At 44.4% G+C, this 27,194-nt stretch overlaps 1 protein-coding gene across 1 annotated transcript; it reads right to left on the reverse strand.

The window, feature by feature from the left end:
• Positions 1-26,247, reverse strand: IL18RAP (interleukin 18 receptor accessory protein). The gene is made up of 10 exons (XM_065927427.1): positions 26,145-26,247; positions 25,032-25,353; positions 24,418-24,601; positions 16,046-16,196; positions 10,697-10,762; positions 8,322-8,445; positions 4,697-4,848; positions 3,485-3,622; positions 1,412-1,585; positions 1-677 (listed from the first exon to the last, which is right to left on the reverse strand). Exons 1-10 carry the CDS (start codon positions 26,215-26,217, stop codon positions 271-273), a joined length of 1,791 nt encoding a protein of 596 aa, XP_065783499.1. The 5' UTR covers positions 26,218-26,247; the 3' UTR covers positions 1-270.
• Between the last annotated feature and the right edge of the window lie 947 nt (positions 26,248-27,194).

The following is a 27,194-nucleotide window of genomic DNA, read 5'->3' on the forward strand; positions in this document are numbered from 1 at the left end:
ATTCTGCACAGACCACTAGGAAAATCTTAGGGACTTTGTGGGCTGAATGTGTGCAGGAGTCTGGAGAATTTGCCCTCTCTCTGTCCTGTCCAGGGAATCAGAGCCTTGCACCACAGCTTCCGTTCATTCCAGTGCCAACCAAGCTTGCTCAGGGCTGGCAGGACCCTACTCGGTGATATCAGCCTGGTGTGTGCTGTGTGTTCCATCCATCAAGGTCTCTGCTCACCAGGGACAGGATGGGAGGCAGGGGGAGGCAGTTCAGCATCCATTTTACCATCCTCCAGGCTGGGAGCTCCTCACAGTGGGTTCTGTCTTTTCCAGAGAAAAAATCCATGGGATAATTCTCAGATGGTTCCACGTGACTCCCTTGGAGCTTTTCACAGGCATATGGTAGCGTATTTGGGTCCAGAATCTAGAGTTGGGAGGAACTGATTTTAAGCCTTTCCAGGTGATGGTAGGCAAAACCCTGAGAGCTTTTCTCACTAGATGAGGTAGGGACTCTGGCTCTTGGAAGGAAGAGAACTTAATTAAAATCAGTTTGAGTGTTTGTTCCTCCAAAGCCAGATTCACCGCTGCTTGTAGTTCAAAGATGCTGGGTCCACTGACATAGTTGGGGCTCAAGATGAAAATTCCCCTCCTGCTTTTCTTAATAATGTTGACAATGTCCTCTGTGTACACTGGAGAGAAAAGGAATTTAATTATTTGCAATTGTTATTGTTAAACCTTGAGTCACCATAACCTTGAACCGCCCAGATCCACCCAGCAGGATTCTTTGCGATGGCAAAGTAAAGGAGAAGCCTGGTTTTCTTGATCACTTCTACTGCATCAACTAACTCTATGGGTAGTTGGAGATACACTTCCAAGTCTAGTGACTGTTGGTGTCAGCTTCCTCCCCTGCGTTCTCTCCCCTCATCTTCTCAGTCCCTTCTGGATCAAAGCTCATTGGAACAAAGTTGACTGGAATGAGGGAGGGGCATGTAATGTCCCTGGCCCCTGGGTGGGGGCCTCTGAGCAGAGGAGGACGGTGAGATGCATGAGGTCTGCATATCTGAAGGGTGCCCGGCCTGGGAGCCTGCTGGGCCCGATGCTGAGTCTGTGGCTAGCAGTCCCAGGAAGGAGAGGGGCCGCTCATTTGGGAGGACAGGACTAATTTCCGGTTGAGGAGCCAGAAAAGATATCTTTGTTCTGGATGTCTCTCTGGGCTCCAATTTTTTTTTTTTTTTTCTGAAGATGGATTTTTTTTTCCCCCACAATGGAGCATGTCTCTGCAACACATGGCTTTCTGTGTTGTTGCCCAGGATGTACTAAGCTCATGAAACCTTCCCGTAGCCCAAGAGAAAGAATGGAGGACAACACCGAGAGTGCACGCCTGTAGCTCTCCTTCTGCGTTTTCTGCCGGCTGCAGACCTACCTCCCCCGGGGGTCACGTCCCTTTCTAGCAAGCACAGGGTGTATCCATATTTGTTTTCCAAAACATCAGGGAGAAGATTCAGGGCTAAGTTTTCCTCACTCAGAGATGAAGAGGCCTCACTCTCAAAGGGGTTCCATTTCGCATAGGATACAAAGGCGTCAAACTCCTTTTGGTCTGAGGAAAGAGGAACAAGAAAGAATGTAAATACCTACCTAAGCTCAAGCCTTATGGTAAGCGGGGAGGAATTAAGACTTGGGATCCTTGTTTAGCTACTCAGATGGTTCTGACCCTTTGTGACCCCATGCACTGTAACCCACCAGACTCCTCTGTCCATGGGATTCTCCAGGCAAGGATATTGGAGTGGGTTGCCATTTCCTCCTCCAGAGGGATCTTCCCAACCCAGGGGTCAAACCCACGTCTCCAGGATTAGCAGGCGGATTCTTTACCGGTGAGTCACTGGGGAAGCCCTGAACTGATTTTGAAAATAAAAAGCAGCATCTGTGTTCACTTTTTCAGAACCACACTGCTGAGGGTCATCGACTGTGCACCCAGAATCAGATTCCAATCACTGAGGCCCTCCTGCGTCTTCCCTGAGGTCAGATCAAACAGCCGGGGCTTTTTCTCTGATTAAACCACACACACTCTGGAGTTCCTCTAAGCTTTCTCTGTAGCTGCAGCCCTGCTGGCTCATTAGTTGCACATCAAAGGACAGTCTGCTCCATCAAAGCATGATACTATCCAGTGAGCAAAGCACTCTGAGGGCCCAGCACGCTGGGAGCTGACAGCACACATACCTGCGTTTGAACCCCCGTGTGTAAAATGAGGGACTAACAACCCCTGGCAGGCTGCTGTCAGAATTGCCTGGCATAATGTAGACGAAGAGTTTAGTGTCTGACTTACAGCAGGCATGTTCTTTTCCCTTTCAGATGGAGAACTATATTTTGGAACTTGTTTTAGGATATTTTTAAGGTCTCATAAGATTCTGTTGGGGCCTCCCAGCAGCAGAGAATTTGCCTGCCAGTTCAGGAGAGGCAGGTTCAATCCCTGGGTGGGGAAGATCCCCTGGAGAAGGAAATGGCAACCCACTCCAGTATTCTTGTCTGGAGAATTCCATGGACAGAGGAGCCTGGTGGGCTACAGTCCATGCAGACAGAGTCAGATAGGAGTCAACAACCAAACAATAACAACAAATGCTGTTGTGGACTCAACTATTATAAATACACATAGATTCTAAGGTGTGCTGTAGAACTAAATGGAAACTAGAAAATCCCAAAAGTTAGCCTCTGGGATCTGAAATTGGACATACCTGGCTCATTTTCCAGCCCTTTGCATAATGCCTCTCAAATAGTATTATCAGACGGAGGGGAAATACATGTACACACAGCTGATTCACGTTGCTGTGCAGCAGAGATTAACACAACGTCGTAAAGCAGCTATGTGTGTGCGTTTGCTCACTCAGCCGTGTCTAACTCTTTGCCACCCTGTGGACTCCGGCCCACTAGGCTCCTCTGTCCGTGGGATTCTCCAGGTGGGAATACTGGAGTGGGCTGCCATGCCCTTCTCCAGGGGATCTTCCCGACCCAGGGGATTGGATTCTGCCAATCGCCATTGGCAGGCAGATTCTTTCCCAATAGCGCCACCTGGGAAGCCCGGAGCTGACATGTCCTGTGTGCTTACGAGGTGCTACATGCTGCTCTAAACCCTCAGGGTGTCCATTCAGCGAGCCCACATGGCATTCATCGTGATTACAACCCTGCTTTACAGAAAAGAAAATGAAGGAGGCATGGAGATGCTAAGCCATCCCCCATCTTGCTTTAGGATGTCAACTGGACCGTCATTTTTAAGTCCAAGATGTCCTACAATAGCATCGTTGGCAAGATTCCTAGTAACTGGAATGAGAAGAGATCGTTTCTCCCCTGGGGTCCCAACCCTCCCAGGGGTAAACCACCAGACCAGCAGAAGGATCTCAGAGGCTGGGGCCATGACTTTGTCCCTCAGGGACGTGCCTGTCCCACGCTCTCTCTGTCTAGGTCCATTCAGAGGGGAAACAGCAGAGGTGAGGTGGCCGCTTACCCCCGAGCGTCTCATCCTTGCTCTGGTAGGTTCGGCAGAGCAGCACTATTTCAATCCAGTACCTGTAGAGCAGCGCGCCTGCGGTCAGCAGGCCTGCCAGGGCCGAGGCGGTGCCCAGGAGGACATACAGGAACACCGCTGGGGACAGAGATGCGTGGCTGTGGGTGAGCAGTCACAGAGGCCGAGCACCCCCCGACACCCCCACACTCACGCAGCACCCGAGCACCTCTGCCGGAGGAGATTTACCGGAATCACTGCCACTGAAAACATTTCCCTTGATTCTGGGCATGTCTTAAACCACATCTTGAACGAACTGTCATAAAGTGAACTCAAGAGAACCCAGGATGATGACTGGTTCCTGATTGCGGGTGGCCGGGGAAACTGACAAAAACTACTTTCATTTACTTTTCCCTGATAAGCTTCCCTCTCATTGCTTACTATAATTTACTTTCATGTGTTATCAAATCTACTAAAATCTAAAGTTCCTGAAGCCCAGAGCTACTTCCAACTTGCTTTCTCACCTCTAAAGTACCTAACACATGGCACCTTCAACCCACACCTCGACAGAGCATCCACCAAGCGCCGGGCATGAAGTGTGTCCTAGTGAAGCCTCACAAGCATTCCAAAAGTGCTTGTTTTCTCATCTCGATTCATTGGTGAATGAATGATATCACCTTCAACTGTGAACTTCTTAAAGAAATTTAAAAGCCATTCCTTATCAGGAATTTCCTCTCCAGCCACAATCTGTGATATATACATATAACTCCTAAATTGAGCATTTTTCTTCATTTCCCTTCTTTCTCTTCTCCACTCTCAAACTCCAGAACATCATATGCTCTGGATTTGGAAGCCAGGGGAGGAAAATAAGAAAGAGGGCTAGGTCCTAGCATGATGCCTGTCATGTAGGGCATGTTCTGTAGGTCTTTCTAGGAAGAATGAATGAGTGAATGAACAAATGATAGGTTTTTCCAACACAGCCCCTGTATGCAGAATATTAGTAAGAGGACTAGCTTTAGATCACCGATGTGAAACTTACTATTGTGTGGCCTTGGTGAAGGTATTGAGTGAATCAACACAAGCAAAGTGCATACTTAGAACCTTGGCATCTAGTGCATGTTTGTGGCTATCATTACCATGACTACTTTTTAGGAAAGTTCCTCTCCTCCCAGGTAAAAGCAGTTGCATGCATTCTGCATCCACCTTTAGGCTCACCTCCTGTTTTCTTTTTTAGCTGGATGGACTGAGTAGTGTTCCCGATGGAGTTCTGGGCAAAGCAAATGAACTTCCTGCGAAGATCACTCTGAGTAACTTTTTCCAAGAAGACAACACGTTCTATGACTTCATCCTTTAAGGTGGATTTAACACTAGGAAAAGAGGGAAAATACCACACTACTTGGGTAACACAGATTGACATGCATTAAACAGTTTTTGGAACTTATGTAAGCAGACTAACTGTTCGGCTTTCAGAAGAGCTGTCAGATAGCACAAGGAGATGCTGAAAGGATGGAGGATACTCAGAGATGACCCACTTTTAAAAAATGATGGAGTTGGCTAAGCATCATACTAAGCATTTATACTAGAATATAATTGGTTGTTGGAGAAGACTTTGGAGAGTCCCTTGGACTGCAAGGAGATCAAATCAGTCAATCATAAAGGAAATCAGTCCTGATTATTCATTGGAAGGACTGATGTTGAAGCTGAAGCTTCAACACTTTGGCCACCTGATGCGAAGAAGTGACTCATTGGAAAAGACCCTGATGCTGGGAAAGATTGAAGGCAGGAGGAGAAGGGGATGACTGAAGATGAGATGGTTGGATGGCATCACCAACTTGATGGACATGAGTTTGAGCAAGCTCCGGGAGATGGTAATGGACAGGGAAGCCTGGCATGCTGCAATCCATGGAGTCGCAAACAGTCAGACACTACTGAGCAACTGAACTAAACTGATAATTGCTTGTGGGCCTCATCAGATCTTTCTTTCATGACAAACTCCCTTTGAAAACAGATACTACAATTTATAAATGTCTAACTTCTACTGATGCTTACTCCTTGGAAGGAAAGTTATGACCAACCTGGATAGCATATTAAAAAGCAGAGACATTACTTTGCTAACAAAGGCCCGTCTAGTCAAAGCTATGGTCTTTCCAGTGGTCATGTATGGATATGAGAGTTGGACTGTGAAGAAAGCTGAGCGCCGAAGAATTGATGCTTTTGAACTGTGGTGTTGGAGAAGACTCTTGAGAGTCCCTTGAACTGCAAGGAGATCCAACCAGTCCATCCTAAAGGAGATCAATCCTGGGTGTTCATTGGAAGGACTGATGCTGAAGCTGAAACTCCAGTACTTTGGACACCTCCTGCGAAGAGTTGATTCACTGGAAAAGACCCTGATGCTGGGAGGGATTGGGGGCAGGAGGAGAAGGGGATGACAGAGGATGAGATGGCTGGATGGCATCATTGACTCGATGGGCATGAGTTTGAGTAAACTCCGGGAGGCCTGGCGTGCTGGGATTCATGGGGTCACAAAGAGTCAGACACGACTGAGTGATTGAACTGAACTGAACTTCTACTAAAGGACTTCCTGGTGGCTCAGCGGTAAAGAATCTGCCAGTAGTTGCAGGAGCCACAAGTTCTGTCCATGGCTTAGGAAGATCCTGTGGAGCAGGGAATGGCAACCCACTCCAGTATTCCTGTCTGGGAAATCCAATGGACAGAGGAGTCTGATGGGCTACTGTCCATGGGGTCACAAAGAGTCAAACACGACTGAGCAACTAAACAATAACAACAACAACATTGTAAATAGAGCTGCTGTGGACATGCATTAAAAAATAACAAAAAAATAGCTATCCCATCTCTGGGTCTCATTTTCCAGGTCGGATTGCGTCAACTATTTCTCATGTCTCATAATTTTGGTCAGACTGCATATTCCTGTGCCTTTTCCTCTGCATACACTCTGGACCCTTAAGGACTATGGAGTTCGGACCCTGACTCACCCCACTGTGGAAGGAGGACTGCGCGGGGGGATGGGAGTGTCTGGCAGGGGTGCAGAGTCTTCTCCAGTCTGTTGGACACACCTAGTCTACTCAAGCAGCCTGGGTCAGTGTCCCTGCTTGTTAGCTTGGTGAGCCAAGCAGCCACAGCAAACTGTTCTACAAACAGAACTTTGAAACAACTGATAACATTTTTTAAAAATAAAAAAACTTTAAGTAATTTTTTAAAAGGGACTTCAGGGACTTCCCTGGTAGTCTAGTGGTTAAGACTGCATTTCTTAACGCAAGGGATGCAGGTTGCTGGTCAGGGAACTAAGATCCCACACGATGCACAGCGCAACCAAAAAAAAAAAAGGTACAGAAAAAAAAAAAAAGGAGGTGGGGGAGAACTTCCTTGGTAGTCTAATGGTTAAGATTCTGGGCTTTCATTGCCTGGGTCCTGGATTCAATTCCCGGTCAGGGAAGTAAGTTCCCATAAGTCATGAGGCCAAAAATAAAAACTAAATTTAAAAAGTAATAAAACAACTGAAAATTTAGTTCTGTGACCCTCTTGACTGCACCGCACCGGGATCCTCTGTTCATGGGATTTCCCAGGCAGCAATACTGAAGGAGGGTGCCATTTCCTACTCCTTCCCAACTCAGGGATGGAACCCACATCTCTTGTCTTGGCAGGCAGATTCTGTACTTCTGAGCCACCAGGGAAGCCCATACAAAACTGCCTTGGGCCCCCCAAGTTTAAAATGAGCTCACAAACACATGAAAAGATGCTCAACATCACTCATTATCAGAGAAATGCAAATCAAAACCACAATGAGGTACCATTACACGCCAGTCAGGATGGCTGCTATCCAAAAGTCTACAAGCAATAAATGCTGGAGAGGGTGTGGAGAAAAGGGAACTCTCTTACACTGTTGGTGGGAATGCAAACTAGTACAGTCACTATGGAGAACAGTGTGGAGATTCCTTAAAAAACTGAAAATAGAACTGCCATATGACCCAGCAATCCCACTCCTGGGCATACACACTCAGGAAACCAGATCTGAAAGAGACACATGCACCCCAATGTTCATCGCAGCACTGTTTATAATAGCCAGGACATGGAAGCAACCTAGATGCCCATCAGCAGACGAATGGATAAGGAAGCTGTGGTACATATACACCATGGAATATTACTCAGCCATTAAAAAGAATTCATTTGAATCAGTTCTAATGAGATGGATGAAACTGGAGCCCATTATACAGAGTGAAGTAAGCCAGAAAGATAAAGACCATTACAGTATACTAATGCATATATATATGGAATTTTAAAAGGTGATAATGGTAACCCTATATGCAAAACAGAAAAAGAGATACAGATGTACAGAACAGACTTTTGGACTCTGTGGGAGAAGGCGAGGGTGGGATGTTCTGAGAGAATAGCATTGAAACAAATATACTGTCAAGGGTGAAACAGAACACAGGTTGGATGCATGAGACAAGTGCTCAGGGCTGGTGCACTGGGAAGACCCAGAGGGATGGGATGGGGAGGGAAGTGGGAGGGAGGATCGGGATGGGGAACACATGTAAATCCATGGCTGATTCATGTCAATGTATGGCAAAAACCACTACAATATTGTAAAGGAATAAACCTCCAACTAATAAAAATAAATGAAAAAAAAAATTTTTTTAAATAAAATGAGCTCTTATTTTGCATGTCTACGCTTTTGCTTGCTCCACTAGCTGGCGCTAGTGGCCATACCATCAGCTGTGGCTGTGTGCACGCAGCTCTGGGTGCACGATTGCGGGGTTTTCTAAAGGTGAAAGCCTTTCATGTGAGTTACAGAGAACAAGTCGGCTCATTTCCTTCTTACCTTCTTCCCTGGGGTGTTTTGATTTCCCACTCCTGGTCAGAATCTCTGATGTACCATTTTAACACAGGATTAAAGTTTATTTCGAAGCCAAATCGTGCCGTGCAGTTAAGAGTTAAAGGCTTTCCTGAGAAGGAAGGGGCCGCAAAAAACAGGAAGGCAGCTGGTGAGAATGATGTGCCCTGTGAAGGAGGAAGACACCGCCTGGAAACTGTCCCCTGAGGCGGTCATAACCAACCGTCTACCTGTCTCTCATTGAGAAACATGTAAAACCAGGAATGTTTGTCTCTCCTGGGCAACACTTAGATCTCAAACCTATGCCTATATTTACCCAGATGGAGACTGGCATGGTCATACAGTAAGAGTTCTAATGTGGTTTCAGGATAAACACCAGGATAATGAGCAGTTACAATGACTGGCACCGTCTTCCAACGCTGCTGCTAAAGTAGTTACAAGCGTGTTACTGAAGAATATTTTATAGACAGTACTTGCATTTCTTGTTGTTGTTCAGTCACTCAGTCGTGCCCAACTCTGCGACCCCATGAACTGCAGCCTGCCAGGTTTCCCTGCCCTTCGCTATCTCCCAAAGTTTGCTCAAACTCATCTCCGTTGAGTTGATGACGCCATCCAGCCATGTAATCCTCTGTCACCCTCTTCTCCTCCTGCCCTCAATCTTTCCCAGCATCAGGGTCTTTTCCAATGAGTCAGCTCTTCGTATCAGGTGGCCAAAAGCATTTGCATGTTAAATGAAAACCCTGAGGTTTTGGTGATTATCTGGATATTCAGCTCTATTTTGAATTGTGTTCTGTGGATAAGTGTGCATGTAACTACACTGCCCTCTTTCTACCCATTTTCTAGGCAAGGGTTATCCAGAAATTCAGTATTTTAACCATATAAAGTCTAGGGACTTTATTTGGAAACCCAGCTTTACACCTTGACAATGCTTTTCTTACAGTAATAACTTTAACATTCACTGGTACCATACGTAACTAGGGCTTCCCAGGGGGCACTAGTGATAAACAACCAGCCTGCCAATGCAAGAGACATGAGACACTCAGGTGCAAGCCCTGGGTCAGGGAGATCCCCTGGAGGATGGCATGACAACCCACTCCAGTCTGCTTGTCTGGAGAACCCAAGGACAGAGGAGCCCAGCGGGCTACAGTCCACAGGGTCGCAAAGAGTCGGACACAACTGAGGCTGCTTAGCCCAGCACAGAGGTAACTTGGCTATTTTCATATTAATTAATGCTTTCCCTCCTTCTTTCCTCCTTCCTTTCATTCTTGTGACGTTGCTTGTACTATTGAGTTGGCAAGAAACTTCATTTGGGTTTTCCCATAAGGTCTTACAGGGAAAACCCAATGAACCTTTTAGCCAGCCCAATAGCCCTGTTTCCTTATCAGGATATACCGCTCCCGCCACCTAGTGGTAATTTACCGTATCTATTCTGACATTTCTTTTCATAATGAAATATATTATCTTCTTGTTTAGTCACTAAGTCTTGTCTGACTCTTCTGTGACCCCTTGGACTGTAGCCTACCAAGCTCCTCTGTGGGATTTTCCAGGCAAGAATACTGGAGTGAGTTGCCATGGGGATCTTCCTGACCCAGGAATCAAACCAGTGTCTCTGGCTTTGGTTCCTGGGTTTCTTATCCCTGAGCCATCAGGAAAGCCCTAATTAGCATCTAAAAGAAACTGCTGCTCGGTGGTCTTTTATAATATTGCTTTTTCCTTTCTTTCTACAAGAATAAATACTTTATTAGCACTTAAAATAGCATTTATTTTACTGGAGCAGTCAGCACTTGACTTTAAAGACAGCAGTTCTTATTTGGCTATGTGGGAAGATGTAGATATTATAGAAGCTGACAAAATCGAAGGGAACCACTAGAAGTCGCATCCCCCTCCACTCCAAAGAAGACACTACTTTGGAATACAACTCATTTAAACAGGGATTGTAGTGTTCTCCTGTGATTATCTTAAAGGCCAAATCAAACACTGTATTCATAAATACTTGGTGCTGCCTAATTTGGTAAATTGGTTAAATCTATAACCAATGGACCTAACCAATCTGTGTTCCAATTTATGTGGAATAAGGAAGAATCTTTTACAAAAATCTATTAACCATGGTTGACATTCAAGCCACCCTTATTTCTCAGTGCAATTTTGTGAGGTCACTTTGGCTTTGTCCACTTACAGTTTTACAAACCCTGGCTTCAGGAGATTTAGCAACTGTATAAGGTCACAGAACTAGTCAGTGGCCGAGTCTAGATTCACCCCCGGTTCTGTTTGACTTGAAATCCGGATGCTCTTCCTTGAATCACACTTAGACCTGCTCCCAGAAGGACAAGGTCATTCAAGGGTGATGACCCCACCCACCTTACCAAGTTCTACTTCCAAGGTGTCCTTGATGGGATCCAGAATATCTGGTTTGAGATTAGTGTTCTTCACTAAAAGATAAAATTAGAAATCATTATTTGCATTGGAAATCTGAAGGCCTGGTCTGCACGGTCACGTTTTGATCTAATTTGGGGGAACTTTTCCAAATTTTATCCATAACCCATAAGATTAGAAATTGAAGTTTGTATGTGAAAATCATGCTTCCAGAAACGACTGTGACATCAGATTGCAGGTTTTAGCAAAGTATGAATCCTTGATAAGTCCATATTCGCCTGGGTACATTTTCTTCCAGGCCAGATTGCTTGCCAACCACAGACTTGAACCCTCATCTTTTCCCTCTAAGGTTGGTTTGTGGTCCGTCTGGAGAAACGGAACAGGAAGAAGAACCCACCTGAGAAAATGCACAGGTCAGCCAGATAGGAGTCTACTTCGCCCGCCATCCTCAAGTTTATAATTTATTTCAAAGTAAAGGTGAGTTCAGCCCTTCATGGATCATTATCCCTCAACTTCCTGTCACAAACTTTTCAAATGTGCCACCACTGTCAAAGTCCCTCCTGAAGATGCCTCATCTCCTAAGATAGGAAAATTCCTCTCTTCTACTCTGGGCACCTCCTACTCCTCTCCTACTTCTCAGGGACCTCGTTCCTTCAATTACACCACCTTCTTCGTGTATCTTTGACTTTCTCTCTCTCTCTTCCCATCAGCATTTATCCTTGCTCAGTCTTTCCATCTTTTTCTTTCTTTCTTTCTTTCTTTTTTTTTTTTGCTGCTCCCTGTGGTATCTTGTAGGAATCTTAGTTCCCTGACCAGGGATTGAACCTGCAACCTCAGCAGTGAGAGCTTGGAGCCCTAACCACTGGACCTCCAGGGAATTCCCCAGTCTCTCCATCTTGAAACAGAGGGAAAACGCTCTTCAACTCACATCCCCACCCCTTCTCCTTCCTTCCCAGCTGAGTTCTGGAAAGAGCACTGTGTGTCATGTCCTCCCTCCCCTCCCCTCCCATGTGTCTGATTTCTGCTCCCATCTCTCCACGGAAACCCCTTTGGCCAAAGTTGCCGGCGACCTCCGTGACCTCCTTGCACAAAGCTCCACTGGGCACGGCTGAGTTTTTAACCTGCCTTCCCTCTTAGTAGCTAGGCCAGGAGGATTCCCCAGAGAAGCAAATGGCAGCCCGCTCTAGTGTTCTTGCCTGGGAAATCCCATGGACAGAGGAGCCTGGTGGGACCCTCCGCGGGGGTCACAAGAGTCAGACGCGACTGAGCGACTAAACAGCAGCAGGCAGCCTTGGCTGCGCCGGGCATGCTCTCCGCTCCTTCTTGGGTTGCGCATCTCTGCCCCGACGCTGGCCTGTCCTCCCAGCCTCTGCTCACTCCACGAAGGGCTGTGGGCTCCTCCTCGCGCTGCTCTGCCTCTTGTGAACGTCACTCCTCAGTTCTGTCCCTGCGGTCTGCACTCCACCTGCTCTCCACGTGGGGCAGCTCCAGTGCTGCAGGCACCTTCCCTGTGAGCCGTCTCTGCCCTTGAAAGGTTCTCTCTCCTGCGTCATCAGTTTCACTTCCTCTACTGCTCCCTTCCTGCCCTTCCACTGATACCCACTTGCTGATGTAAATAATGACCCTTCTCTTTCCAGAGCCAGTGATCTATTCCCGGGTCTCAACACACGAGGCCGAGCCTCACTCCCTCCTTGCAACGTGTTATTTCCAGGTTCCGGGGCAGTTTTCCACTGTCCTCACACCCCTGCTTCAGCTCCTGTGAGATGCTCCCTCACCCCCAGCAATGGATGCTTTGGGCTCTCTCCTATCTGTCCTCACTGCCAGCCTGACCCCGTCTCCCTCGACCGTATGCCAACCATTCTCACGTTCACAGCTCCAGCTCTTAGATCCCAGTCTGGTGTATCCAAATACCCACTTGTCACGGTGACTTGACGACTGAAAGTCCTTTCAAGGCTAACAGTGAATTTCTTCCTCATACTCACTTCTTTTACAGTGTTCTTCTGTCTCATGGCATGATGCCACTGTTTACCAACTCATCGTGCCAGAAAAGTAAACCATCTTTGATTTCCCTCTTTCATCTTGCACTTAAACTCCATCTCTAATCACCTTTGCTAGGTCTGCTCAAACAGGGCCCACAGAGGACTTCCCTGGTGGTCCAGTGGTAAAGAATCCACCTTCCAATACAGGGGACAAGGTTCCAACCATAGCTGGGGAATGAAGATCCCACATGCCATGGGGCAACTAAGCCCAAGCCACATCTAGAGAAGTCCACGCACTGAAACTAGAGGAGCCCCACACCGAAATGAAGACCCAGCACAGCCCCTCCCCCTGAAAAGTGACGAGAGACATCTCTTAAGAGCATAATTCAAACCTGTTGCTTCTCACCTGTTCCCTCTGCCAGCCCCGTATACCACATCCTGTCCTTCTGTTCCATCCCATCCCAGCTCATCCCATTCCTCTCCATTCCATCTCACCTTCCCTCAGTGTACAGAAAATCCACCTCCTCGCCCAACGTAAAACCTGGCTCTCATCTTGGACTCCTCCTTTCCCCTCTTCCTCACTCCTGATTCCAAATCCCTTTACAAATAACTTCCTAAATATTTCTGGAGTTCATTCACTTCTCTCTATCCCTCTGTCCCTCCTAGTTCAGGCCACCATCAGCAATTGCCTGCTTGACTCATAGCAGCCTCCTGACTCTTCTTCCTGTCTCCACTGTTGCTCCCCCAAACCCATTTTCTGCACAATAAGCAGAGAGATCTATGTCAAAACCAGATCTATTCATGACACTCTCCATAGAACCCTCAATGGCTCCTGGTTGTTCCTTGGACAAAGTCCAGACTTACTAGAACAGCGTGGTGTCAGTTCTGCTTCCAGATACCCTCAACTCACTTTCTTCTTCTCCCTGGAATGCACCACGCTCTCTCTCATCTCTCGCACATTAGCTGTGCTGCTCACTCTGGCTGGAACAGCGTCTTACCCATCTTCAGTGGACTGATTTGTCTTTGCCCCTCACTACGCAGCTTGGGTACCCAGGTGTGGGTTTGATGGGCCTCCCACAAGCTGCGCTGCTTCCCTTTGTCTCTATCCTACTGAACTGTAGCAGCCTGAATCCTCCTGGTTTGTCCCACAAGATAGAAAGTTCTGGGAGGTCAGAGAAACATCCAGATGCTCACTCTTACATCTTTAGCATCAAGCCCAGGGCCTGAAATGTATTAGATGTTCTACAAGTACTTGTGTGAGAATGAATACATGAGAGGATGAATGAGTAAGTGAGGAAGACAGAAATGATGAGAGAGAAGGCATGAAAAGTCGCAATGGATGTTTCAAGGTATCCTCTGGGAGAGAGAAAAGCAAATCCTGTCACTGAAAGTTTGATGCGGTGAGTTACCATGCCTGAGGGAAACAGCAACTGAACTTGGAGGAGAAGCTAGCACTGCAAGTGTGCTATTTGCCTTCTAACCCCTCACCCAAGGAACAATCTCATATAAATGTGAGTCGCTGACATCGAAAGTGGTGGTGAGCGCAAGGGCCAGGAAGTAGACAGGTCTCAGGGTGACCCATGTGGTTTGTATCTTGTAATGAAAGAAGAGGAAGTAAAAGTAATTAGTGGATTTACTAAGATCTAAGTAAACGGTTCTGTATGGTTATGTTTTGAGATCAACCATACTTAAATTAATTATATCATATAGTTTATCCATGCATACTTGTAAATCTAATGAGAAAGACCCAAGGGAAAGCTGGGGATGAAAATCGACTCGTCACAGAAGAATAAGCTCAATGGGCCAAGAAACGAATGACAGGATATTCAACTTTGATAGCCGTCAGAGAAACGTAAATTGGAATGGGAAAAGACAGTCCGGTTGATACAAATCAGAAAGTCTGAAACCTCTTCTAACTTTATTGAGGCTTTCAATGGCTGAGTCAAAGATCTCTCTTGCTAAATGTCACATTGCACTTGAAACTACGTGGGTTATTTTCAAGTACCTTTTGGTATTGATTTCTAACATAATTCCACAGTGATAAGAGGACACACTCTGTATGATTTTGGTACCTTTAGACCATGAAAGTTTTACACCTTGTGTTATGTCCTTGGATATGTCCCAGTGTCTCCTGGCTTATAGTCTATGGAGACTTGAATAGAATGTATATTCTGCTGTTGTGTGAAAGCTGTATAAATCTTAATTATGTTGAATTGGTTCACAGTGGCTTTCAGGTCTATTATATCCTTCTACTTCTCTGTATATTCATTCTATTAATTTTTGAGAGCTTGATATTCAAACTCCAACTAAAAATGTCAATCTATCTACTTAAAAAAGTAATTGTAATATATAGAACTATATGTAACTTTGTTCTGTATTTTCTAAGTTTCTTATAAATGTATTATCATACTTTCATGATTCAAAAAATAAATAAATAGAAAGCCTGAAACTACCAAATATTATTAATATTTGGGATAAATAGGAATCTGTGCATTGCTCACGGGAGTGTAATTTAGCAATATATTGCCTAAGAACAATCTCATGTGTTTGTAGCACAAATCTCATTTTATAACATAAAATGATATCCTACTTTATTAATGGAAATATACATATGTAGCAAAAGCATAAACACATAAGTGGAAAGAGTGGGCTATATCTGCAAACAGAGGAAGTGGGAAGGGCTGGGGACATAGACCTCAAGCTCTATCTATAACATTTTGTTTCAGTAAAGAAACAGTGAGATGGAAAAACCATTATTAAAGCTGGTGATAGGTATGTGAGTGTCACTTATCTCTGGGTGTGAGATATTTAGTATTATTTTTAAATATATTATCTCTCATGTGTGAAATATTTAACCTTTTTTTATTTCTGTGCATGAATCTTTCATTTTTTTATTAGGATTTTTTTTGAGGTAGATCATCTTCAAAGTCTTTATTGAACTTGTTACAATACTGCCTCTGTTTTATGTTTTGGTTTTTGGGCCAGCAGGCATGTGGGATCTTGACTCTCTGCCCAGGGATTGAACTCACATCCCCTGCATTGGAAGGCAAAGTCTTAACCAGTGAACCACCAGGAAAGTCCCTAATATTGTTTTTTGTATCACAAAACGAAGAATCAGTGCATAGAAAACCCAACTTGTGACCTGAATATGATTCACAACAAGGTCTTCCTCAGAGGATGGAAGCTGGGTTAATGGAAAACTGATGTTTGCCAATATTCCAGGCTTTTCATCACTATAGTCTATGACTATCTCCTTCCCCTCAGCCCCCAAAAGGAAAAAATCACTAAGCCAAAGAAGATAACTTTAATTGGGTAATTAGACTTGAAATATCAAATATTGAAACCAAAAATCTCACTTACCAATGGTTTTCACTTGAATAACAGCTCTTACTGTCCATGAACTTGAATTATCTGTCTGAGTGTAATCACACACATACGTGCCCTGATGATAGTCATAAACTTCATCCAGTTCAATTGGGTTTCTCTTCTTTTCAGAGAGAAGTTTTCCATTCTAATTCAAGAGAAAAGAAAATTAAATAACTTAACCAGAGAATTACTATTCGTATTAAGCTCACCTATAGCCAAACTTCACAAATTTGAACCAGAGAAGAAGGTCAGTCTAATATAAGGATATTTCAGAAAGTCCTACCCTCAAATTGTGAAAACATTCTGTATTTGTATCTTTAGGGGCACTGTGATATTTACTGAATGATGGGCGATCAGTATATCACTAGTCATGTAATCATTAATTCTCTAACCTTCACGTGGCACCTGGCCTTCCAACTTATTAACTAAAAGTGTACCAACAAGTATTCCAATGGTATATTTCTCACCACTGCAGTCAAAATAAAAGAGATTTTGAAAAGTAACAAAATAATAATAACCTATTACCCATGTAGAGACTTCCTTGGTAGCTCAGTGATAAAGAATCAACCTACTAATGCAGGAGATGAGGGTTCAATCTCTGGGTCAGGAAGGTCCCCTGGAGAAGGCAATGGCAACCCACTCCAGTGCTCTTGCCTGGAAAATCCCATGGACAGAGGAGCCTGGCGGGCTGCAGTCCATGGGCTCATACCAGAGTTGGACATGACTGAGCCACTAAACAACAATGCATGTAGACTGCAAAGCTTTTTCTCGTGTGTGTTTCATATGATCATTCCAAGGATTCTCTGGCTGGGTTTGCAGACTCTATGCTTCCATTTTACAGATGAGAAACTGAGGTTCTGAGGTCTGTGTTTTGCTCTATATCGTATAACTCATGAGAGACCTGAGAATCCAGCTTCATTTTTCTGATTCTGAGTTTCATGTTCTGATTAAGGAATTTCCCTTCCACTTTGCCTGCTGACTTGCAGAAGCAGGAATTCCCCTCCTCAAGTCTCTGGTGTGTTTCCTGTGGCCTCAGAAAGAATTTCCAATAGGTTGGCCAGGGGCTGAGAAGAAGGTCAGAGCTGGTCAGAGCTGGGCAACTGCAGATAGGAAGTCAAACAAGACCGAGAAGGGGGACAGATGAGGTTAGACAGTGTTTAGTGGATCTCAAGAATCAAGAAACTTTTAAAAGGAAGCTTCAGGGCATGGGGTAAAACTGAGATGAAACTTCTAGAGAAGATGGTAATATACCTGCAGAACAGAAATTGGTGAAGGTGGGTTTTAAATTATATGAAAAAGTAGCACAGAGAAGAGGATGCAGAGTTGGAACCAGACTGCAGCTGGGCCATGGGGAAGATGAGTAATTACTAAGATTAGTAATTACTAAGTAATTACTAAATGAGCCTGATTTTTCTTTAAATGAAAAGTAAGTATGGCTGAGTATGTATCATTAAGATTTTATGAGATGGAGGCTTCCCTGGTGGCTCAGTGGTAAAGAATCTGCCTGCCCACACAAGAGTCAAGGGTTCAATCCCTGATCAGGGAAGATTCCACATGCTAAGGAGCAGCTAGGCCGTGCAGCAACTATTGAGCCTATGCTCCGTAACGAGAGACGCCGCAGCAATGAGAAGCCTGTACACCTAAGCTAGAGAGTAGCCCCCGATTGCCTCAACCAGAGAGAAACCTGCACAGCACCGGAGACCCAGCATAGCCGAAAATAATCAAAAAACTTAAAAACCAGCGTTTATGAGATAGAACTCAAGTGAAACATCAAAGAAAACAGGTAAACCATTTGTCTCAAGAGGGATGGGAAGCCCTTCTAATAAGACAATCGTAAATGATCCAGGTGCCGCTGAGGCCTCATGAGAAATTCTTTGTTTCGCTCAGATATGAAACAGTCATGAGCAAAACAGGGAGGGAGGAGAGTGGATCAGCGTGAGTGTATAAAGAGCATCAGTGAGTCCTACAGAGAACTGACACCTCTGATACCCTGTGGATTGTAGCGTTGCACAGAGGGTAGGAAGTTGCCCAGGATTCAGAAGTTTCACAGTGAGAACAATTGAATGGGCCAGTGTATGGACCTTGGGAATAATTTCCAAAACCCCTTCCCTCCCTGGCATCACATCAGCCTTTGGTCTGGCGAGTCTTACCTGCTCACCAGCTCTCCATGACCCTGGGTTCACAGGGTGCCACTGGGCACCAGGAACAAGAAGAATGAGGCCAGAGGAAATGAAAAGAAGTGGCGGTCTATGTGTGAAACTTCCATGGAACTCAGGGTTCAGAGAGGACGCAGCAGCCACGTCAGTGCTGTGGCATGCGAGTGAGGCCGTCTTAAACCACCAATGGAAAAGTCATTCAGGCACAGTCCTCCTGGCAGAACGTCATGGCCGTGTCGTGGGCACCCAGGTTCAGTGCCCCGAGCCCCTCCAGAAGAGCCTCTCCTACAGCTCTAACTCTGCCTTGGGTCAAAGATTCACTAAAGATTGAACGAAAAACACACTCTGCTTAGTATTAGAAAAATGAACCTCTCAGTCTTGTCGGACTCTTTGTTACCCCGTGGACTGTGGTCTCTGTCCATGGGATTCTCCAGGCAAGAATACTAGAGTGCATTACCATCCCCTTCTCCAGGGAATCTTCCCGACCTAGGGATTAAACCCAGGTATCCCATATTGCAGGCAGATTCTTTACCATCTGCACCATCAGGGAAGCTCTCCCAGTGATACTGACTTGGTAAAAAACTTCATTTGGGTTTTTCCACAACATCTCAAAGAAAGACCCAAAGGAAATTTTGGACCAACTCAATATAACATCATCTCTAGATGAAGTCTGTTTATGCTAGTTATTTGTCCTTATATTTTTATTTAGGACTTCCTTGGTGGCTCAGATGGTAAAGAATCTGCCTGCAATGCGGGAGACCTGGGTTTGATCCCTGGGTCAGGAAGATTCCCTGGAGAAAGGTATGGCAACCCACTCTAGTATTCTTGCCTGGAGAATCCCATAGACAGAGAAGCCTGCTGGGCTACAGTCCAGTTTATTTGAGTTCATTGATTAATTTATTATTAATTTTAAATTTATCATTAATTAATTAATAATTTATTTACTCAGTTCAGTTCAGTTGCTCAGTCGTGTCCGACTCTTTGCGACCCCATGAATTGCAGCACGCCAGGCCTCCCTGTCCATCACCAACTCCCAGAGTTTACTCAAACTCATGTCCATCAAGTCAGTGATGCCATCCAGCCATCTCATCCTCTGTTGCCCCCTTCTCCTCCTGTCCCCAATCCCTCCCAACATCAGGGTCTTTTCCAATGGGTCAACTCTTCACATGAGGTGGCCAAAGTACTGGAGTTTCAGCTTCAACGTCAGTCCTTCCAATGAACACCCAGGACTGACCTCCTTTAGGATGGACTGGTTGGATCTCCTTGCAGTCCAAGGGACTCTCAAGAGTCTTCTCCAACACCACAGTTCAAAAGCATCAATTTTTCAGGGCTCAGCTTTCTTCACAGTCCAACTCTCACATCCATACATGACTACTGGAAAAATCATAGCCTTGACTAGACGGGCCTTTGCTGGCAAAGCAATGTCTCTCCTTTTTAATATGCTATCCAGGTTGGTCATAACTTTCCTTCCAAGGAGTAAGCATCTTTTAATTTCATGGCTGCAATCACCATCTGCAGTGATTTTGAAGCCCCCCAAAATAAAGTCTGACACTGTTTCCATTCTTTCCCCATCTATTTCCCATGAAGTGGTGGGACCAGATGCCATGAGCTTAGTTTTCTGAATGTTTAGCTTTAAGCCAACTTTTTTTCTCTCCTCTTTCACTTTCATCAAGAGGCTCTTTAGTTCCTCTTCACTTTCTGCCCTAAGGGTGGTGTCATCTGCATTTCTGAGGTTATTGATATTTCTCCCGGCAATCTTGATTCCAGCTTGTGCTTCTTCCAGCCCAGCGTTTCTCATGATTTATTTATTTATTATTAAATTATTAACCTACATCTCTGATGTCTCTTGCACTGGCAGGCTGTTTCTTTACCACTAGCCCCTGGGAAGCCCCATTGGTCTAATGTCATCACTTTTAGTGATATGCTGCTTCCAAGAGGTTTGTGACTTTCCATGATACTGTATGTGTGTGTGTGCATGTGTGTGTAAGCATGGGTGCACACACACATGCAATGCATGCATTTCATGCAATTCATGAAACATAACCTAAATGATGACCTGTCCAACTCTTAATCAGAATGGATACATGTATATGTACAACTGAGTCCCTTTGCTGTCCACCTGAAACTATCACACTTCAATATAAAATAAAAACTTTTTAAAAAGATACAATTTTAACAACAGTCATTGTTTGCCTACTTTTAAGACAGATGGTTCCTCACCATTAGACACATCGTGACCTTTGCAAGCAAGCCAGAGAAGAAATAAAACTTCCTTTTGTGCATGTCACAGAGTGTTAGGGTTTAGTTCGTAAGAGTGGTTTATACAGAAAGCTGTCAACTACCCTATAGATTGTGCTTACCATAGAGCAACAATAGCTTTCATTTCAGGGACATGAACTTTAGAACTTCAAATGCATTTTCAACTTAAATAACCGGGACAAGCTTACTTTCTGGGACTTGGAACAGCCACCTTGACATAGTAAGATGTTGATCACCCCAGATTACAGATTCATTTGAACCGTGGGAAGCTTTATTCTTAAGAGAGAACTGAAAATAATTAACAGAACCACTGACTTTTCTTAGTACAATTTAGAGGTTATGAAATTAATGTGTGTTTTTTTTTTTAATTGAAGGATGTTCACTATAATATTGTGTTAATTTCTGGTGTACAGAAAACAGCTTCACACACACACACTATATATATCAGTTCAGTTCAGTCGCTCAGTTGTCTCTGACTCTTTGTGACCCCATGGACTGCAGCACGCCAGGCCTCCCTGTCCATCACTGACTCCCAGAGTTCACTCACACTCATGTCCATTGAGTCAGTGATGCCATCTAACCATCTCATCCTCTGTCATCCCCTTCTCCTCCCACCTTCAATCTTTCCCAGCATCAGAGTCTTTTCAAATGAGTCAGTTCTTTGCATCAGGTGGCCAAAGTATTGGACTTTCAACTTCAGCATCAGTCCTTCCAATGAACACTCAGGACTGATCTCCTTTAGGATGGACTGGTTGGATCTCCTTGCAATCCAAGGGACTCTCAAGGGTCTTCTCCAACACCACAGTTCAACAGCATCAATTCTTTGGCACTCAGCTTCCTTTATAGTCCAACTCTTACATCCTTACATGGAAAAACCATAGTCTTGACTAGATGGACTTTTGTTGGCAAAGTAATGTCTCTGCTTTTTAATATGCTATCTAGGTTGGTCATAACTTTCCTTCCAAGGAGTAACTGTCTTTTAATTTCATGGTTGCAGTCACTATCTGCAGTGAGTTTGGAGCCCCCCAAAATAAAATATCTCAATGTTTCCATTGTTTCCCCATCTATTTGCCATGAAATGATGGGACCAGATGCCATGATCTTAGTTTTCTGAATGTTGAACTTTAAGCCAATTTTTTCACTCTCTTCTTTCACTTTCATCAAGAGGCTCTTTAGTTCTTCTTTGCTTTCTGCCATGAGTGTGGCATCATCTGCATATCTGAGGTTACTGATATTTCTCCCAGCAATCTTGATTCCAGCTTGTGCTTCATCCAGTCCAGCGTTTCTCATGATATATAAGTTAAATAAGCAGGGTGACAATATACAGTCTTGGCATACTCTTTTTCCTAACTGAACCAGTCTATTGTTCCATGTCCAGTTTTAACTGTTTCTTCCTGACCTGCATACAGATTTCTCAAGCGGCAGGTCAGGTGGTCTGGTATTCCCATCTCTTGAAGAATTTTCCACAGTTTGTTGTGATCCACACAGTCGAAGGCTTTGATAGTCAATAAAGCAGAAATAGATGTTTTTCTGGAACTCTCTTGCTTTTTCAATGATCTAACGGATGTTGGCAATTTGATCTCTGGTTCCTCTGCCTTTTCTAAAACCAGCTTGAACATCTGGAAGTTCACGGTTCATGTATTGTTGAAGCCTGGCTTGGAGAATTTTGAGCATTACTTTGCTAGTGTGTGAGATGACTGCAATCGTGTGGTAATTTCAGGGTTCTTTGGCGTTCCGTTTGTTTGGGATTGGAATGAAAACATTAAATATATACATATATATGTATATACATATGCATACTCTTTTCCATCACAGTTTTCCACAGGATATTGACTGTAGGACCTTGTGTTATATAGTAGAAGCTTGTTGTTTATTTATTTTATGTACAGTCATTTGCATCTGCTAATCCCAAACTCCTAACTTATCCCTCCCCCTCCTTTCTACTTTGGTAGTCATAAGTTTGTTTTCTATGTCTGTCAGTCTGTTTCCTTCTCACCAATAAGTTCATTTTTGTCTTATTTTAGATTCCACATATAAGTGATATCATATGATATTTGTCTTTCTCTATCTGACTTACTTCACTTAGCATACCAATCTCTGGGTCCATCCATGTTCCTGCAAATGGCAATGTTTCATTGTTTTTTACGGCTGAGTAATATTGTATTGTGTGTATGTGTGTGTAGACCACATCTTCTCTATCCATTCACTGGATGGACACTTAGGTTCCTTCCATATCTGGGCTATAGTAAATAGTGCTTCAGTGAACAGTGGGGTGCACGTGTCTTTCCAAATTAGAGTTCTGTCTGCATGTGTGCTCAGGAGTGCAGTCGTTAGAGTGTATGGCAACTCTGTTTTTCCTTTCTGAGGATCCTCCATACGCTTCTCCATAGCGCTGCACCAATTTCACATTCCCATCCACAGTGTCGGAGGGTTTCCTTTTCTCCGCATTCTCTTTAGCAGTTTTTATTTGTAGACTTTTTAATGAAGGCCATTCTGACCAGTGTGAAATGGTTCCTCACTGTAGTAAGGTGTTTCTTAAATTAGGATTTCACTGGGGCAGTATATTTTCAGCGTCACTTTAAAATATAAAATTGAGACCTTAAGCACACACTCACCCTCCCTGTTCACTTACTTCTACAGTGACCGTAACACCAGTTGTCATTGAATCTCAAGAGAATCAGGTGAGGAAATAGCATCTCACCCCACAGTAATTTTACCTCCAGGAGCATCTGATGCTGAGTCTAGGAATACAAAAAGTCAACAGATACAGACTTTCCTAGTGGTTCAATGGCTAAAACTCTGTGCTTCCAATGCAGGAGGCCCAGGTTTGATCGCTGGTCAGGGAACTAGATCCCATAGGCAACTAAGTCCTAGTACAGTAAAAAAAAAAGGGGGGGGGGTTTAAAGAAATCATAAAAATTATTTGATCAGTGGCAACTTAAAATGATAATTTTACATTAATAAACAGATATATTTGGAAGTCAAATTTAAAGTTTTGCATGATTTCTTAAAGCAAAGTATTGAACTTCAAACAAGCATTACAAGTGTAGGAGGCAATTTAAATTCTCTTCCCAGATTCTGCCACCCAAGGGTCAGCTGACATCAAATGACTTTAGAAGAGATGCTCAGGCAGCATCTGTGTATCTGATAGGACTTAGTAAAACCACAAACTTGTTTTTGTCGTGAGGTTTACTCACATGTCGTTCCTAACTCAGAACCATTTGGGAACTTATCTTTCCCTAGAACCCCCCATGCACTACTCGCCTGTGTGAGACACCTGTCACCTGGGAGTCCCTGTGTTGGCTGTGTGGTCTTCCCAGATGTGCCCTGTTCAGAAAGTATTATCGCCTCCTGCTTCTTTTAGAAACCCTTTAAGACACACTTGTTGGGTGTACCTTTCACCTTAACCACACCCTTTGCTTTTCAAAGGCAGTAAAGTTGAACAAATCAGGTTTTCTGCATGAGTGAGTAGTCATAAGTTTATGTCTTAACCTCCCATGTCATGTACTTGAATTTCAGAAATTTTCTGGCACTGATCAGGAGGGTGCTTCTAATGACTAGAACATCAGACTCTGCGGCTACTAGGGGATAGACTGCTTTAGGAAGTCAGATCTTCTCCGTAGGCATGAGGCCATGCTTTGGGAAGTTCTGGAGCAGTGGTTCCACAACATTTTCAGCACCAGAAACAGGTTGCATGGAAGACAGTTTTTCCATGGACCCGGGTGGGGGGAGGGGGTGGTTCTGAGATGACTCAAGCACATTACAATTATTGTGCATGTTATCTCTATCATTGTTACATCAGCTCCTCCTCAGACCATCAGACGTTAGATTCTGGAGGTTGGGGACTCCTGCTCTAGACCTCAGATTCAAACCCATGCTTCTATAATGTACTTAAAGAGCTATTACCATAAAGACAAACTCTGGCATCAGATTCAGAGAAGTTATTCTTACCTGGTACCAGGTCACCTCTGGACTTTGTGCATCACTTTGGTGGCTGAGACCTGGGCAGTAAATGGAGCTCATGCTACCAAGAAGAAGGTGTTGCTCATGTGAGACAGAACTCTCACAGGACATATTTGTTTGGGGCTTAACTTCTAAGATCATCCAGACACAGCAGGCATTCTCTTGGGGGCTCCTAGGAAAGTTAATAAGGTCCCGTGAACACAGGAGATCAATCCAGTCAGTCCTAAGGGAAATCAACCCTGAATATTCATTGGGAGGACTGATGCTGAAACTGAAGCTTCAATACTGTGACCACCTAATTTGAAGAGCTGACTCATTGGAAAAGACCCTGATGCTGGGAAAGATTGAAGGCAGGAGGAGAAGGGGACGACTGAGAATGAGATAGTTGGATGGCATCATTAACTCAATGGACATGCGTTTGAGGAAACTCTGGGAGATAGTGAAGGACAGAGAAGCCTGGCATGCTGCAGTCCATGGGGTCACAAAGAGTCGGATCAACTTAGCAACCAAACAACAACAGCAACAACATGAACACAGATGCTATACTCAGATAGTAAAGGACTTGGAGATGTTTGCAGAGAGAAATGCATTTGAGACATTACCTCATCCTAGGTCTACACATGTATAACCCAGCATGGTTTATCCCTGTGGTCAGAAAATGAAGGGTGCTCTTCTCCTGGATGATATGAGGAGCATTCTGAGTGATTTCTACTGTTGGGTCTCCATTCTGAGGCTGCAGGTACCACTGGACATCAGATAGGTTCTTATTACCACTACAAGGCAGGTGTTCAGAGCCTCGGGTGGGTGACAGTTGACCTCCGTGGTAGAAATGGGATTTCTGGGGCTCTGGCAAATCACAAAACAAGACAAACTCCTCCCCACACCTTGCAGAGTATGTTCTAAGCGGCTTTTCAGTGAAGCAACCTGAAAACCACAATAAGCAAAACAACACAGAAACACATTAGAAGATGAAACTCTATAGCACTGGTGCATACATACTATCAAGAATAAAGCAGATATCTAGTGGGAAACAGCTGTACAGCCCAGGGAGCTCAGCTCGGGGCTCTGTGATGACCTCGAGGGGTGGGGTGGGAGGGAGGAGGGAGGCCCAAGGGGGAGGGGACACGTGTATACATATGGCTGAGTCACGGTGTTGTAGAGCAGAAACTCACACAACGTTGTAAAGCAATCACATTCCAATAAAAATAAAAGTAACTCTATCTTCAAACAGTGACTGGAAATTGCCTATTTTCTATTAAATAAATATTCGAAGTTGTAATTTTAAAAAAAGAAGACACTCTAACTTATATTTCCAAAGAGTATTTGGTTTCACAAAGAATTAAACTCCCATGGGTGTCTTTCTTCTTCTTCTTTTCCATTTTGTGAGGGGAAGAAGTTCAGGTCTAATTCCCTTCCACTGGTCTTCAGCATCACTAATAGTAATGGAGGTTTCCTGTTAGAGATGGCCAACCCACCTGTAAATCCTCTTGAGTTGCATCCACTGAATACTCAGTGAGGGTAACTGGGCTCTCCATCAACGCTTGGAATCAACTCAAATCTGTTCAGCCCAATCATGTCTCCTACCCGCATTTTAACAGTAGAAAGGAAGCGCTCTGGATAATTATATCATTTTCTCATGTATCACAGAATATCTGTCACTTTTACTTTGGAACATAAGACTTACAGGTTCAGCAGGAAAAGTGAAAAACCCCTACCTGGAATATTCAGTCCTTTGATGCTCCCTCCTGCGATAAGCCAAAGAAATATCCAACCCAAATAAAGCATCATTCTCCCTGGGTCCCTGTCATCACTGCAGGACATTGGTTCTGTGGTCAGAGTAGAGGACGTTGCCCCTCAGAGCTCCACCCTGAGGATCCTCTTCATTTCTGTAAATCAAGAAATGGGAAATGAAGAAATTGGAACCAGCGATCAAAACGCAAGTCACACAGGAAGCTTTGAAAGGGCAGGTCCTACCCAAAAGCCCTCACATGCCCACACTCGAGTGGTATTTTCAGTGGTGTGTGGAAGTCCCTGCATATCTCACTTCTTACTCAACTGAAGGAGGAAGGGCATCTCCGACTCAGGGTCCTGCTTGAAATTACCCTCTGTACAGTGTGTTCTTTTGATGCTATTTCTTCCTGGAATACTTTTTTTTTTTCCTTTTCTTAAGTTTCTGACCAAGTATGTATATTTTCGGGCTTCCCTGGTGGGTCAGACAGAAAAGAATCTGCCTGCAATGCAGGACACCCAGATATCTTCTGGGTCGGGAAGATCCCTGGAGAAGGGAATGGCAACCCATTCCAGTATTCTTGCCTGGAGAATCCCATGGACAGAGGAGCCTGGCAGGCTACAGTCCATGGAGTTGCAGAGTCAGACAAGACTGAGCGACTTTCACTTCACTTCTAATCACGTATATTTTCATGAGCAGTTTAGAAAGAGTTAGGAGAAAGTTTTCCTGAGAAGATGATCCAAGTTGAGTGAAAATGTCAGATCCTCATTAGGGAAGCTAGTCCTGTAGCTCACGTGTATAAATGAGAATGTCTGTCCTTTGCTGACTTGTAAAAGATGTTAGAGAATAAAGGATGCTTGACTTACTCTGCCCCAAGAAAGACAGGGAGCGCTGTTGCTGGGTGGCATTTCTAAGGATTCTCTGAAGTCTGAAAGGAAAGGAGGTCACCCCAAGGTAGAATGTCAGACCCTGGACTGTGTTCATGGTGGTTTTGTCCACCTTGTTAATAGAGTGGCTGTTGGAACTTTCAAACCAT

This window comes from Muntiacus reevesi, chromosome 3 (genome assembly GCF_963930625.1).
Source record: "Muntiacus reevesi chromosome 3, mMunRee1.1, whole genome shotgun sequence".
Classification (NCBI taxonomy): domain Eukaryota; kingdom Metazoa; phylum Chordata; class Mammalia; order Artiodactyla; family Cervidae; genus Muntiacus; species Muntiacus reevesi.